Here is a 13,213-nt window from a genome sequence, read left to right as displayed (position 1 = left end):
TTTATCAGGTTTACGTAGCCTACAAGTACTCCCTCTGCACTGGTATAGTTAAAGGGCCATCCTGCATGTAGTTCCAATACAGTGGACTCTGAGCTCTGCTCTTGAAATTTCAAATTGTGGCATCAAGGTCAATGAAGAATATTACAATTAAGTATTTGTAACTTGATAACAAGAATTTGATTATAGCATCATGTCTGATTTTTTTTTTTTTTTTTTTTTGCAAAATATCATAGTCTTCATCCACAGAATATATTATTTAAGTCTGCAGTGGCTAATATTTGGCATTTAGTATCAGCATATACTGCTCACAAATAATCAGTGTGTGTTAGGGTTGGGGTTAGCGAAAAACCTAATATCAATTAATATCAGAAATCAAAGTCAGCATTTACCAAGTGTTAGTGTGCGTTAGGTTTCATAGTTACAGTACAACCCCCAGTGGGTCTAGACTACAGCCATGGTGGCTAGTGAAGGAAACCAAATACATTTTTATGCGAGGCCTTTTGTTTTCAAACCAACTGCTTGCACTTTACCATTACCATGGTTTGGGTTATAGTTTGATGGTCAAGCCCACCACCTTTGTGAGCTGTAATATGGCTTAACAGTTTGTCCAAAGAAAAAGTTTAATTCTGCAATACACAAGACATGATTAAAATGCCATGGTGTATCAAAACAGAAACATATTGTACTTCCAAATACAGTACACAGACAGACCTATATAGACTTTCTTGCAATATTTGTTGAAATCAGCGCTTTGGGTGTAAATAGTCTCAGTTGCATACTCATTCTTAATCACATAATGCAAGTAATACTAATAAAATCACTGGATAAAGTCCACAACATGTATTTGGCACATTCAGAACAATCCATCTACTTAATCAAATTGTATTTAAACCAGGAACACACTGTAGTAAATACCTAAAATAACAATTACAGTGACATCATGACCCAGTCAGTGATCAGTAGGGCCAGTTTGCATGTTATTGTAGAGTTAAGGACTCAAATCTCTTGAATAAAAGCAGTCCCAATTATTGGACTTTATATGACTGGAATCTGCAAAACTCTAAATAAGATCTTCTAGTCTGAGCTGATTGAGTCAGATATCTTTAAGGAAAATCAATAAAGATTTTAAGTCTTCTAGTCTGTTCCCGGCTACTGGCAATTTTTGCACTTTTGACCATTAAGGATGAGATTTAAAACCTGCAAAAGACCAAAGATGCAATGTAAACTATTCCACATCATGCAGCCATTATGACATGCATGAGAAGCCTTCTAGTCCTTGTCAGCTCAAGTGAATTTTGTAAACAAACAGAGTACAACAGCGGAAATAATTGTGCGCAACAAGGTGTACAGTAAATACAGCTGTAGGAGGTTATCTGACGTGTTTGGTCCCCACTCCTGTGCTCTTGTGCCTGGTAATCTGATCCAAGGTAATGCATAAGATGGCAAACCGTCCTAAGACAGTCCCTCCAAGAAGAAGGGAAGAGGAACTCTGAGCTCAGTCATCTTCCTCCTCCTCATCCTCTATGGGATCTGGGAGGACACTGTGCTTCAGGCAGGTCTGGAGGTAGTTCACAACTGTCCGCTGGAAGTGCTGAATGCTGCGCGGCTCTCTCAGGGTGTGGCCCTCGTCTGGGTACAGCTGTAGTGAATAGTTGGCTTCCACTTTCACCAGTCGGCTCAGGAGCTCTGCACTGTGCTGGAAGTGTACCCGCGCTTTGGCAAAATGTAAACATACATTGAAATTTAAACAAAAAATCAAACAAACAAAAATCATCCCTAAAATTCAGCTGACAATTCAACAAACTCCTACCATCTGCAGTTCCATGTAGAATAAGGAAATTCTCATCTTTCAGCTTGTTGGCCTCCTCCAGCAAAGAGGCAATCTGAAAAGAAAAAGCATAGCAATATGAATGCTTTATTACAGTAGGTACACCAAACTAAAACTAATGCTGTCTAACACAACAACCCCACAATAAACCCCACCTGCAAAAACTTAATGCTCCACTTTTGTTGAAGCTGTTTTAGAGAGGTGTTGATAGAGTTTATGGCCATCTAGTAGGCTGCAGACTGTTGTGCATCTCAATTACATTACACTAAGAGATGTTTCTATTATCTAGTCTGCCCTTATCAATTTAAAAAGATGAGCAAAGCATTAGAAACACCTCTCAGTACAATACAATACAATTCAACAACATCACAAACTAAAACTGCCAAAACGACTTAAACTAAACAAAACCTGAACAATATAACCACCACGAAGACAGAATTTATTGGAGGGCTGATTTGTTAAGATGGCATTTGTTTTGGATAATCAACTTTCAGCTGAGTGTATGTCCACAACAATTTTCAGGTTTACCTTATGAAAACTATTCACAGCAGAATAGCTGAGTTCAGAGAATTCGTCTAAGAGGCTCACCGAGTACGCGTGCTCCTCCTTTGTTGGAAGGCCTAGATATCTCTCAGAAAATGCAGCACCTGAAAACATAAGACTGACTTTCACTCATGAACTGTGTCTCTGTTTTGTCAACATTTCCATGGCCTCACTGTATGAATGGTCAATGACTTGGTTGCAACTCACTATAAAGCCTGAAGTCAGTTATCGGTGCCACAGCCGCTGTGCACTGAAAGAGCTTATCTGTTGCAGTTAACATCTTGAGAGTTAAATAACCACCAAATGCCTGCAGAAGGAAACAGAAAAGTGCTAAAAGAAACAAAGCTTTCAATAGCTTTGGTGGTTTCCATAGGAAGGAATAGAGTTTCCAAATATAAAAAAATGCAGTAACCTTTCCATAGAGGGCCATTCGACGATCATCAATGTATGGTAGTTGCATCAATAACCTGGGGACACATCATAGAAGCCTGTTAGTTGATCTGTTCACAGACTTTATTCTCTCATGGCAGTCATAGATATGTATGCTGTTGCATAACTACACTGACTCTATAACTCCCAGATAATCTTTGACTCTAAGTGAGCCAAGCTTGCGTGGATCTACGGCTGTGGTCTTCTGTCCACGACCAACCCCGCTCCTGCCGTCCACCCAGGCCAAGGCTACACTGTGTGTGCTGGAGAGGACCTGAAGCCAGTCGAGGGCAAATTCCTCCGTCACAGACTGACTGCCTGGAACACCATCTCTGAACGACAAGACAAACAGGATCATCTAGTACGAGGAGAGTTGTTAGGGTTGAAAGGGTAATAAAAAGGGCTAGGGATTAGGTTGACAATCAGGTGTAATGAAAAAAGGCGTGAGCTGTCACTTAGCGTGTTTGCTCTTTGATGCATACACAATGATGAGGAGAGGGAGCAGGCCTGCCTCGTAACCCTGAGGTAGAGAGAGTTTCAGGTGCAGGTCTAAAAACAGCAAACAAGGGTTGAACTATGTTAGCTGACCAAATTCCAAACATTTCTAACCATAATCCTTCTGTTTATTTTGTTTAGCTACTTCACAAAACATGAGCAAAACAAAAAATCTTGTCAACGATTTCCCTGTTATACCGTGGTTATCTGCAGGAAAGGTCCTGAACAGAGTCTCAGGGAGGCTCTTATCCTCCAGGGCTTTAGACAGAGGGCTGTTATCCTCCAAGACAACATATCCTAGAGGAAAAAAAGACAGCTGTGTTATATTTGTCATCCTAAACATCAAAACAGACATAGTAGCTCATCAGGTTGTGGTTCAACTCCATATAGATAGCTCTAACTGAGAGCTGCAGACAGAGGGCAGTGTTCACAGGCATGAAATTAAGGAACCTGCAGTCTGCTTGAATATGCCACCCTCTGTGGGCTGCTGTGGGAAGCTGCAAACAGTCTGTGTGTGTGTTTGTGTGTGTACATATTAGACAAGCAGATGTTAGCACTCACTGGAGGGGTCCTTTGTACTGTGAACTGTCACTTTAGGGATTCCTGGGCCTGGGGATTTTTTTAAAAAAGACATCATTATAAAACCACTGTCTGAGCATCTTTCATATTCACTGTGAGTGTCTATGTGTGAGTCTCATTTACCTAAGCAGTAGAGGATGAAGTGGGTTTGATTGTGGCTGAATTCAGCTTTAAAGAAGCGACATCCATCTATGAGGTTACAGGAGATGCACTGACGCTGAAACACCCCATCCAGGTCCACACTTTGAAATAGTAGAACAGGGTTACTGACCACACTTGAAAGAACAGGACAGCCTAAAGCAGGTGGACTTGCTCCAGAGGAGGGTCAATTTATTGCTAAAATGTTAAGAAAAAGTGTCAGTATCTAGAAACAAACTATACAGGCAGGTGACTTTTCAGAATCAGTGGAGTTCAGTAAGGTTAGACATAAGGGCTGTTACACAGATTGCTGTGTTAGATTATGTCAAGTGTCTAAATGTCCTTCTCCACTCAACTGCTTTCAAATTTCATACAGGATTAATCACAGACCAACTTCAGACAAGCCATCTTCCCTCCTCCATAACACTGAGCTGTCTCCTGAAGCTGAAAGCTAATATAATAAAAAGATATGAAAACTAGGAGGTAGATCAGGGAATAGAAATGTGTTTATAGTGACTCAGGCCTCAGCAGCGCTCCAGTGATTGTTTTTTTTTCTCTTATAGATGTGTATATTCAGCCATTGGCCTGCAGCATGTACTGAAAATGAAAAAATACTCATATATCAACACACTGGTGTGCAATATGCAGACAGCAGACAGTTAGTCCATCCACCATTTTGGTCTAAACTGATATTTTGTACAGACATTCACAGTTCCCAAAGGGTAAAGCTACTGACTGTTCCTCTACATCATCTTTAATATTGACAAATACGGTGATCCTCTGATTTTTTGTTTTGCAGGATCATCAGGTTGCATTTTTAATTTTCCCAATACTTTGGACCAAATCTCTATGACACTAATGACCCTTCAGCCTCAGCTGGAAGCTATTTTGTGTTTAGCTAATATTAGAATGCTAATATGACAAAGTAAAATGGCAAACATGGCAAACATTATACGTAACTTCTAAACATCACATTGTGATCATGAGCATGTTGGCATGCTGACGTTAGTCTTTATCTCAAAGCACCACTGAGAGACATGCATCGCTGCATGCTACAATGCAAAGGTCTATGGATTAAAATCCCCCCGAGTGAATGAAAAGTATGCAGATCCCAAAAATTAGTAAAGAGTTTGTTTAAAAATTGAAAACACAACACATAGGAAAAATAAAAACTCCACAGTCACCATCTTCTATATCTGTTGATAGCATTGTTAGGCCGTTTTTCACCGGGAGGAGTGCTTACCTATAAAGGTGTCTGCTTTGTCGAGATTCCTCTGTGCTCAGGAAATAGCTGATGAATAAATGAAATGATTCATAAACACTTCTAAAGAACTGCAGATTAGCTTTGGGTATCTAAACTTCATCATAATTATTCTGGGAATATCATTTATTTATGACAAGAATCTATCTGCACATATTTGCATACTTCAGCATACTAATAGTCAGCTTAGCATCACCCTTAATTTGTAATGTACAATTGCTGATAGTGATTTGAAACATATGAGCAGTGGATGTACATCACATTATGTCTATTTAAGTATTCTGAAACAGAATTAATTGTATGGAAGCAATAGAATAGCAGAATAGAATCCACCTGTGGGCTCTGGGGCTGAAAACAGCTGTCTAGAAGTACAGTACAACTGTACAGCAGTGTATTACAGCCACAACAAGAAAAACTAGAGATACTGCCTCGTGGTTGTTCGCCTCCACTAACCGGTAACTTCACATGCATATGTCCAGACTCATATAATATACTATATGCAGTGAAAACTAATGTGCCAAATTTGGGGAAAAAACAATCAAGGTATCAAGGTATTCCTCATATAGGCATTCATGAGGACACGATCAACATGAGGTTACAAAGGTCAACCAAAATCTAATAAGATCATCTGTAGGTCCAAGTTGACATTTGTTCCAAATTTGAAACAATTTCCTCAAGACGTTTCTAAGCGATCACATTCAAAAGCATGGGCCGGACAAGGAGACGGACAACCCAAGAACATAATGCCTCCAGCCACTGGTACTGCTAACACCGAGGCACAGAAATATACTATGTATCTCAAATAATTTCTCATTTTAAGAAGAAACTACCTCTTCATAATTAGAAATTTTCACACTGTAACGGTAAAGCTTTCATAAAATGAGACTCATTCTTCTTATAACAAAGAAAGTTGCCTTGTTTTGACAGTTTCTTATTTTAGCTAAAAAATATTGTTATAACAAAAAACAATTTGTCATTATAACAAGAAAAATATCTCAGTTCAACGAGGAAATTCTTTCACTTTAACAAGAAAGTCTGTTACAACAAGAAATTTATTTCATATTAATGAGAAAACTATCTCCTTGCACTGAGTAACTTTGTTTTTTTTATCTCAGTGGCAGCAATACGCTGCCATACAATTGCTTTTGATTATCTCGTGCCCACGCCTCCGTCAGTCTCTTCTTGACTGGTTAAAGATGGATTTAAGTAATAATCTACTCTGGTCAAGTGTAAGGAAACATTTAAGGAAAAGCACTACAACAAACTAAAATCAATCCTACATGTAAAAATGGCCTTTTTACTTTTATATAATAGACAATCTTATGCATAGCATTCACCCAGAGCCTGGCCAAACAAAGGACAGCCGCTGCTCTCCAGCAGCTGACACGTCTAAAATTTGCTCTCAGGTCACAGGAAGCTATTCTGATGATCCCCCCCCCTCCGCCGCCGTCACTTGTACATTCAAACTAAGGAGCAACAAGTTGATGAAGGCGCTGACGAGTGATTCACCACACAGTGTGGCTCCAACATACATCTTTCCAGCCTTCTCGTCTAGGGCGCAGAGCAAGATGACGTCCCAGCTTCCTGATGTCAAGAAACGCGGAGGAACAGAAGGGATGGCAGGCTGTGTTACACAGAGACACAGAGAAATGTCAAAGTAGCAGACAGAATAAAAATAGGTGTAGCGATACAGAATGTGTGTGTCAGCGGGAGGAAAAAAGATCATCATAGTTCACACAATTAAACTAAAGAAAGGTGGTGGATGGTGTTCAGAAAAAGTACTTTTTCAAAACTTTTTTGAGAATTGACTGTCTATTCAGAAATAGGAATAGAATAGTAGACCAGAGACAGACAGAGATCTGAAGGTCCTCTGGCCAAAAATCTAACTGAGGCCCTTGCTTCTCTTGTTTATGTGTTATGTGCCTTAATAATTCAGACACTCCAGAAAAGGTTCTCTTTAATTATTTTGCTTATTGTGATGTTTGGACTGAAGTCAGTGAGACACAGGAGAGAAAACAGTTTCTCCTGAGCTACTAATAGAATACAAGAACCCAAATGTGTGAGACTTCATTCCCCAGCAACTGCAGCATAAACACACATGCTTTCTAATGCCAGTCTCTTTATTCTTTAATGAGAAACAGACATAATCCCCTCCTGTATAGTTTGTTTCTTCACAAAAGCACATTTAAACATTTTTAATAGCCCTGCAATGAGATGAATACATAGTTAAAGTGAAATAAACTGAATTTTCTCAAAGCTGTAAAAGGCAAAGGACTGAGAAAATGCTCATCAGTGAAATGACTCCTTTGATAAAGGTGGTGTTTTAGTAATGGTTTGTGTAATTAGGATAAAATAAATGCAATCAAATGGCTTTGATAATGACACAGCGGAGGAGACGGCAGACTTTAAGCTCTGTGCCAGTGAGATCTGTAATTGCTCAGTTTGATGTGACTCTTGTTGAAATGGTGATGACCAAGTGATGACGGGTAAATGTTAATTCTCCTAAAACTGACCTGGGCTGAAACACCGGCAATGTGGTGAAACTCTCCACGAGCGCCTTGCTTGGCTGGCAGGATGGTGTAAAACACTGAGCCGTCAGCTGAAAACAATGGTGAATCCTGTTGTAGAAGAGCATTCAGTCAAGGAAAAGACAGTAAAAATAAGCAGGTGTAAACCAGCTTCGTGAAGCACAAGCAATACAAACCTGCCGTTGGTTTCGCATTATGTCCATAGTCATTTTGTGTTTCTGTGGATATAGAGAAATGCATTGATTGCACCATTTCAAATGCATTTGCATCAACATATGAAGTGGATTTTAATAAGATTTGTTAAATTATTAAATAATTGGCAATGGATCAACTTAAACCTGTGAGGATTTACAGAAAGGGAAGAAGGAATAAAATGCAGCAGATGATTATTGATTGACCTTAAATATTAATCCAGTCAGTGGAGTTGTGAAAACCCTAACTCCCAACGCTGTGTAAAAGAAGCAGAATTCTATTAAAGCTAGGTTTCTCAGCGGGAGTCGTTTGGATTACTAATGCGGAGCTGCTGACCTCAGAGCATGCCCCTGTGGTGGCCTCGCACACGCAGAGTACTGATCGGTTCTGGGCACGATTTAGCCAACGAACCGCGAGCCGGGTACTGCTGATCCACGTCACCATGGAGATGTAACGGTCTCTGAAGAGGCGATGCAGAAACGTACATGAAGAAAAGATTGGAAAGTGGTGTGATGGAACAAAACAAACAAAAAAGAAGAAGCAGTGAAGGGGAGAGGAACTTAGATGTGTAATCATTTCTGACAGGCGATGCCTGAAGTGTTTATAGATTTGATGCTGTTTTTACTTTCACAAAGATGTACTACCTGGCCCTAAGAGAGTCAGGAGGCATCATCTCCAGAGTGTGGGCTGGACCATAAAGATTCACTACAAAAAGACTCACTGATGGGATATTGGAACCAGCCTGTCACGACAAACAAAAGACACAATATCAGATTTAAACATTAAAAGCAAGTTTTGGCAACATTACAGTAGTGGTAATGTCAGGTCTGTCAGTCCACCACCATCTCAACATATACTGGATATATACTGACTTGTCAGCTGATCCATCATCAGGTCAAAATGTCAACTTATGACCATTTGCTTGCAAAACTAATAATATTCTCATCAGCCTCTGATGTGCTTGTTTGGTGCTAATTAGCCAACATTAGCATGCTGACACACTAGGATAAGATGGTGAACATTTTATAGCATGTTGTCACTGAGTATGTTAGCATCCTGACATTGGCGTTAGGCTCAAAGCACCGCTGTACCTCAGTACATCCTCACAGAGGCACTAGCATGCTTGTAGACTGTTTTTAAATTGTTTTCACCTTGGGGTAGCGAAAGAAGACATTGGAGGGGTAGAGACCACCTAAGAAATGAGGTATTTCCATCACAGGTGTGCCAGAGTTGTTGATGCTGAGGTACGCCAGCCGGGCGCCATCCATAGACCACCAGTGGGAAACGTATGACAAGAGTAGCTCCTCTGTTTTAAAAGACATTCAAAGTTTTCATTGTCAAACTCAAAACACAGTTCTGTATTTCATGATTATTGCTGTCATCTTGGTTTTGCATATTTTTCAGTGAGAAATAAAATAAATCTTACCTTCATAAGACCAATCAGAGATGCCGTTCACCACATTCTGCTCCTGGTCAGCGGTTGTAAGACGCAGGGGCGTGCTGGTCACACTCGCCTTGTAGTAGATATCTCCATCAAACACATAGGCCTGGCATGAGCAGCACAGACAGAAGTGCCAGTCCATTATCAAAGGCTGTTTGATTGCAGGCTTCATCTCCGGCTGTCTGAACTGAGTGTCAGACACCGTCCAAGCACGAATGAATCATCGGCCAACACACATACACGGGTGAGAGCCAATACATCTTTGCTTGCCAGCTAATATGCTGCAGATGAGCTCTGACATAGCAGCAGAAGCCAAATACATTACAGGGAAGGTACTGTAGATGCATTACACTGTGAGTGTAAAACAACCACATTACACCAATGCAACCACAGTAACCCCTCTGAAAAGTACCACTGATGTTATGAAAATTATGTCAAATGGAAGCTCCAATCGTACGCAGGACATATACAGCAAAGGTTGATGCACATGACAACAAATTCATTAGGTAAATGAGCAAGCATGGGGCTTACCAGCTGGTTCCCCTGGGGCCCCCAGGAGGCGTACTGCAGCACCGCCTTCTCCATCTCTGGAGGGATAATCTCCTGCCAATCCCTGGAACACACACAAAAGCTCAGACATAAACCCTCAGCAAGGGACAACTGTCCTGTTTAAAGCCCCTGTGAGGTCCATCCATGCCCTGGCCTTGAGAGAGCTACTGCACTGTGAGGACAAAAGAGCAAGATGCAGAGATGGAAAAGGAAACACAGAAGGGGACTGGCTCATGCAAAGGTGCAACATTTCTTCTTCCATATTTCTAGACACACTTTTCTCTTCCTCACAACAGGCAAACATTTCCTCTAAGGCATACTCAGGCAATGATGAGTGCCATAGGTGTTCTTGAAATCCTTTTCTCGTCAGTTGTTCCAGGGATGATCCACAGCTGCCACGTTAATACTGAATATGAATCTCAGGCAGTGAAATCTGAAGTTCAGTAGAAACCTTGCGTTGGAGCACTGACAAATGAATGCAATGTCTGACAGAAACATAAACCTCTGATTCGATGAGACACACTTTGGGGGAAGTTTTTCAATCCGTAGGTCTGCTTGCATTGGTAATGCTCATGCCCAGTGCAGCCCATGCATTAGCATTCATGATTCCACCTACCCATTAGCCACATTGTAGATAGCATAGGAGGCTGTGAAGGACTGAGAGAACACCTGAAAGAGGTAGAGGATATCATGCACACAGGTGTGCCGCACATAGATGGCAACACGCATATTTTAGTCCTCACACGTGCTCGTACACATGTAGAAATAAAGTTAAATGCAAATGAAACACGGGTTATGAAGGACACTGTTGACGGGAGTCTTAAAATTAGGCAATAAGAAACAGGAAGCCATGATTGCATTGTTTAAATTCTCCTGAAATCACGGCAAAGCACTGCATCCAGTGACTTACTACACTTATAAAAGTCCAGCAACACATCATTGTTCTACATAATTAAAAAGACAAATATTCACTGATCATGAAATGAATTTACTCAGCAATTAAGAAGAACTTAATGTTTTTCTTTCGTCTGAAAAGCAAGTATTAGCAAAATGCCCCATACTGCATGTGTCTGTACTTGTGTTCATTTCTAGAGGATCATGCTGCTTTGATTTTTACCGTGCCAGTCACAGTGTAGTAATATTTATTTGAGCCATAAACCACTATCAGCAGTTTCACCCATATTACATCATTACTGTGATCACAAGTGAAATGTGGATCACAGCAATTCTTTATTAAGACCGAGCAAACGAGACAACATCAGAGACATGACAATGCAAATTAAAATCGAGAATCCAATACCGGCATTCGTATTAAACAGCATCATTCCGGCTAACATCCTGCCCACTGAGATCTGCTGACACAAGCATCAGCAGCTGAAGAAGACCAGGGGATGAGAATCATTGAAAGTGTGCATTTGTGTGTGTGTTAACCACAACTGATCACAGCGTTACCTGATGGATTCTAGGTAATATAATGATTTCTATAATGTGGATTCTAGGTAATATAATGATTTCTACCATTTTATTTTCAAGTAAAGGGTTGGATGCAGGCTTTTTGCCCACTGGCCTCTGAAAGCTTCAACCTTCTGAAAATCTAGTCCTTAAAGAAATGAAATGCCAAATCCTCTATACACCACTCTTAATAGTGGAATTGGATTTTTCCTCTGTGTCTGTCTGTTGTTAAAACATACGTGGATGCAGTGACACGGGGTAAAGCTGCAGTGATGAGGGAAGAGAAATATAGTCTGTCCATCCAAATTAAACTTAAATCTGATTGAAAGTCTGGGCACAAGAGGCAACATGTGTGCAGGAGAAGTGCTGTGGTACTGCACAAAAGAACAGCAAGAACAGGAAGAGAAAGGGATGAATTGGTCAGACACTAAAGAAAAAAGTGGGAAAGGTAGATAGAGAAACACAGGGAAGAAGGGAGGGGAGAATGCAGAGGGCACCGGCTGACAGCTGATAGATGCTTGACACACACAAGGAGACTCAACATTCATCGAGACTACAGGGGACAACATTGCCATGAGCACCGTGTTCAGTCAGCTGGTTATGATTTGTTAAGGAACTCAATAATTCTGCTCTTGATTTAACATCACGAAGTTGATGGCAGAGGCTGTATGTTATTGTGCATCAGTGTGTGTCTGTTTGATAAACGGGCAGAGAGTGAGAGCATCTGTCTCATGAGGGGCACAGTGAATTCTAATGTGGTTGCTATATATTGTAAATCCTTCCCCGCCCCCCTGTGTACAACACACAGATTAGACATTCAGAAAACGACGTGGGATAGTGTGACAAAGGAAACATACAACACCCTTTGTGTGAGCAGATATTTGGATCTATTGCACACCATTAGATACATAATACACAGATAAGAGCATCCTTCCTTCTCAACATTGTTCCAGAGTGCACCGCCTGTGATACCAGCACCCATCGGTGTTTGCTGCAGCATGCAAACATGACTCCCTTGCCATTGTATTTTTCCCTAAACTGCACTGTCTTGGCAGGCACTGGTCTATTGCCTCTGCTCTTCAATCCTAGAAATGTCCTATCTCACCCTGACTTTTAAAAATGTGCAGCTCATCTCCTAGTTCACACACACACGCTTAATTCAAACGGGCTTCGAGGAAAAACATTTTCCTGTAGAAAATGTGCTTTCTTGTGTCCCTATGTGGTCAAATTCCTAACTCACTTCATGTCTACTCTCTTATCTAAATCCATTTATTCTCACCGACCAGGCATAAAACTCTCCCTACAGCCTCAAGAGGTAATAGAAAATCCAGGGAAGCCTTTTAACTTCACAAACAGCCTGCTCATCCACTGCAGCACTCTCCTGTGATAACCAGTCCTACTGGTTTCAACTGGGCAGTGTATCTAAGGGCAGACGGTGCATATCCCATTTTTCTTCTCTCTTCGCCGTGAATGGATTTCCCCGCTGCTCGCTCTGTTTTTCTCTCCTGTTCTCTGCCACTCTCAGCACCAGTAAAGTTGGTGCCTGGTGCAAACTGCTTCAGTCACCATAAATCCCCCCTACTACCACCACACGCACACACACACACACACAAGATGTGGACAGAAACAGAGTGAGAGTGAGGAAGATGAAGCAGGAAAGATGAGGATGGAGCTACAAAGGAGGGAACAATGGAGGAATGTACCCAAAATGCCAACCGTGCTCACACGCACTCATTTCTAAATACAGTGTTTATACACTGCCATTGATTTCTTTCAGT

The 13,213-nt window shown here is 41.0% G+C and overlaps 1 protein-coding gene across 4 annotated transcripts in view; it reads right to left on the bottom strand.

Moving 5' to 3' along the window:
- Positions 1-314: 314 nt before the first annotated feature.
- The window catches only part of LOC109970294 (inactive dipeptidyl peptidase 10), a 25,307-nt gene continuing 12,408 nt past the window's right edge, over positions 315-13,213 (bottom strand). For all 4 annotated transcript variants that reach the window (XM_020617766.1, XM_020617768.1, XM_020617767.1 and 1 more), the window contains 20 exons: positions 10,600-10,652; positions 9,966-10,047; positions 9,420-9,540; positions 9,145-9,299; positions 8,638-8,735; positions 8,330-8,453; positions 7,978-8,019; positions 7,787-7,891; positions 6,806-6,897; positions 5,256-5,303; positions 3,998-4,116; positions 3,857-3,904; positions 3,494-3,592; positions 3,283-3,349; positions 2,938-3,132; positions 2,784-2,838; positions 2,579-2,678; positions 2,417-2,475; positions 1,811-1,883; positions 315-1,713 (listed from right to left, as the gene is read on the bottom strand). In XM_020617766.1, coding sequence (XP_020473422.1) covers positions 1,496-1,713; positions 1,811-1,883; positions 2,417-2,475; positions 2,579-2,678; positions 2,784-2,838; positions 2,938-3,132; positions 3,283-3,349; positions 3,494-3,592; positions 3,857-3,904; positions 3,998-4,116; positions 5,256-5,303; positions 6,806-6,897; positions 7,787-7,891; positions 7,978-8,019; positions 8,330-8,453; positions 8,638-8,735; positions 9,145-9,299; positions 9,420-9,540; positions 9,966-10,047; positions 10,600-10,652 — 1,953 coding nt within the window. In that variant the 3' untranslated portion in view covers positions 315-1,495. The remainder of the gene's footprint in view (positions 1,714-1,810; positions 1,884-2,416; positions 2,476-2,578; positions 2,679-2,783; positions 2,839-2,937; positions 3,133-3,282; positions 3,350-3,493; positions 3,593-3,856; positions 3,905-3,997; positions 4,117-5,255; positions 5,304-6,805; positions 6,898-7,786; positions 7,892-7,977; positions 8,020-8,329; positions 8,454-8,637; positions 8,736-9,144; positions 9,300-9,419; positions 9,541-9,965; positions 10,048-10,599; positions 10,653-13,213) is intronic.

Source organism: Monopterus albus, unplaced genomic scaffold (genome assembly GCF_001952655.1).
Source record: "Monopterus albus unplaced genomic scaffold, M_albus_1.0 scaffold194.1, whole genome shotgun sequence".
NCBI lineage: Eukaryota > Metazoa > Chordata > Actinopteri > Synbranchiformes > Synbranchidae > Monopterus > Monopterus albus.
Note: the sequence above shows the minus strand (reverse complement) of the source record. Positions and strands in the feature narration are given on the sequence as shown.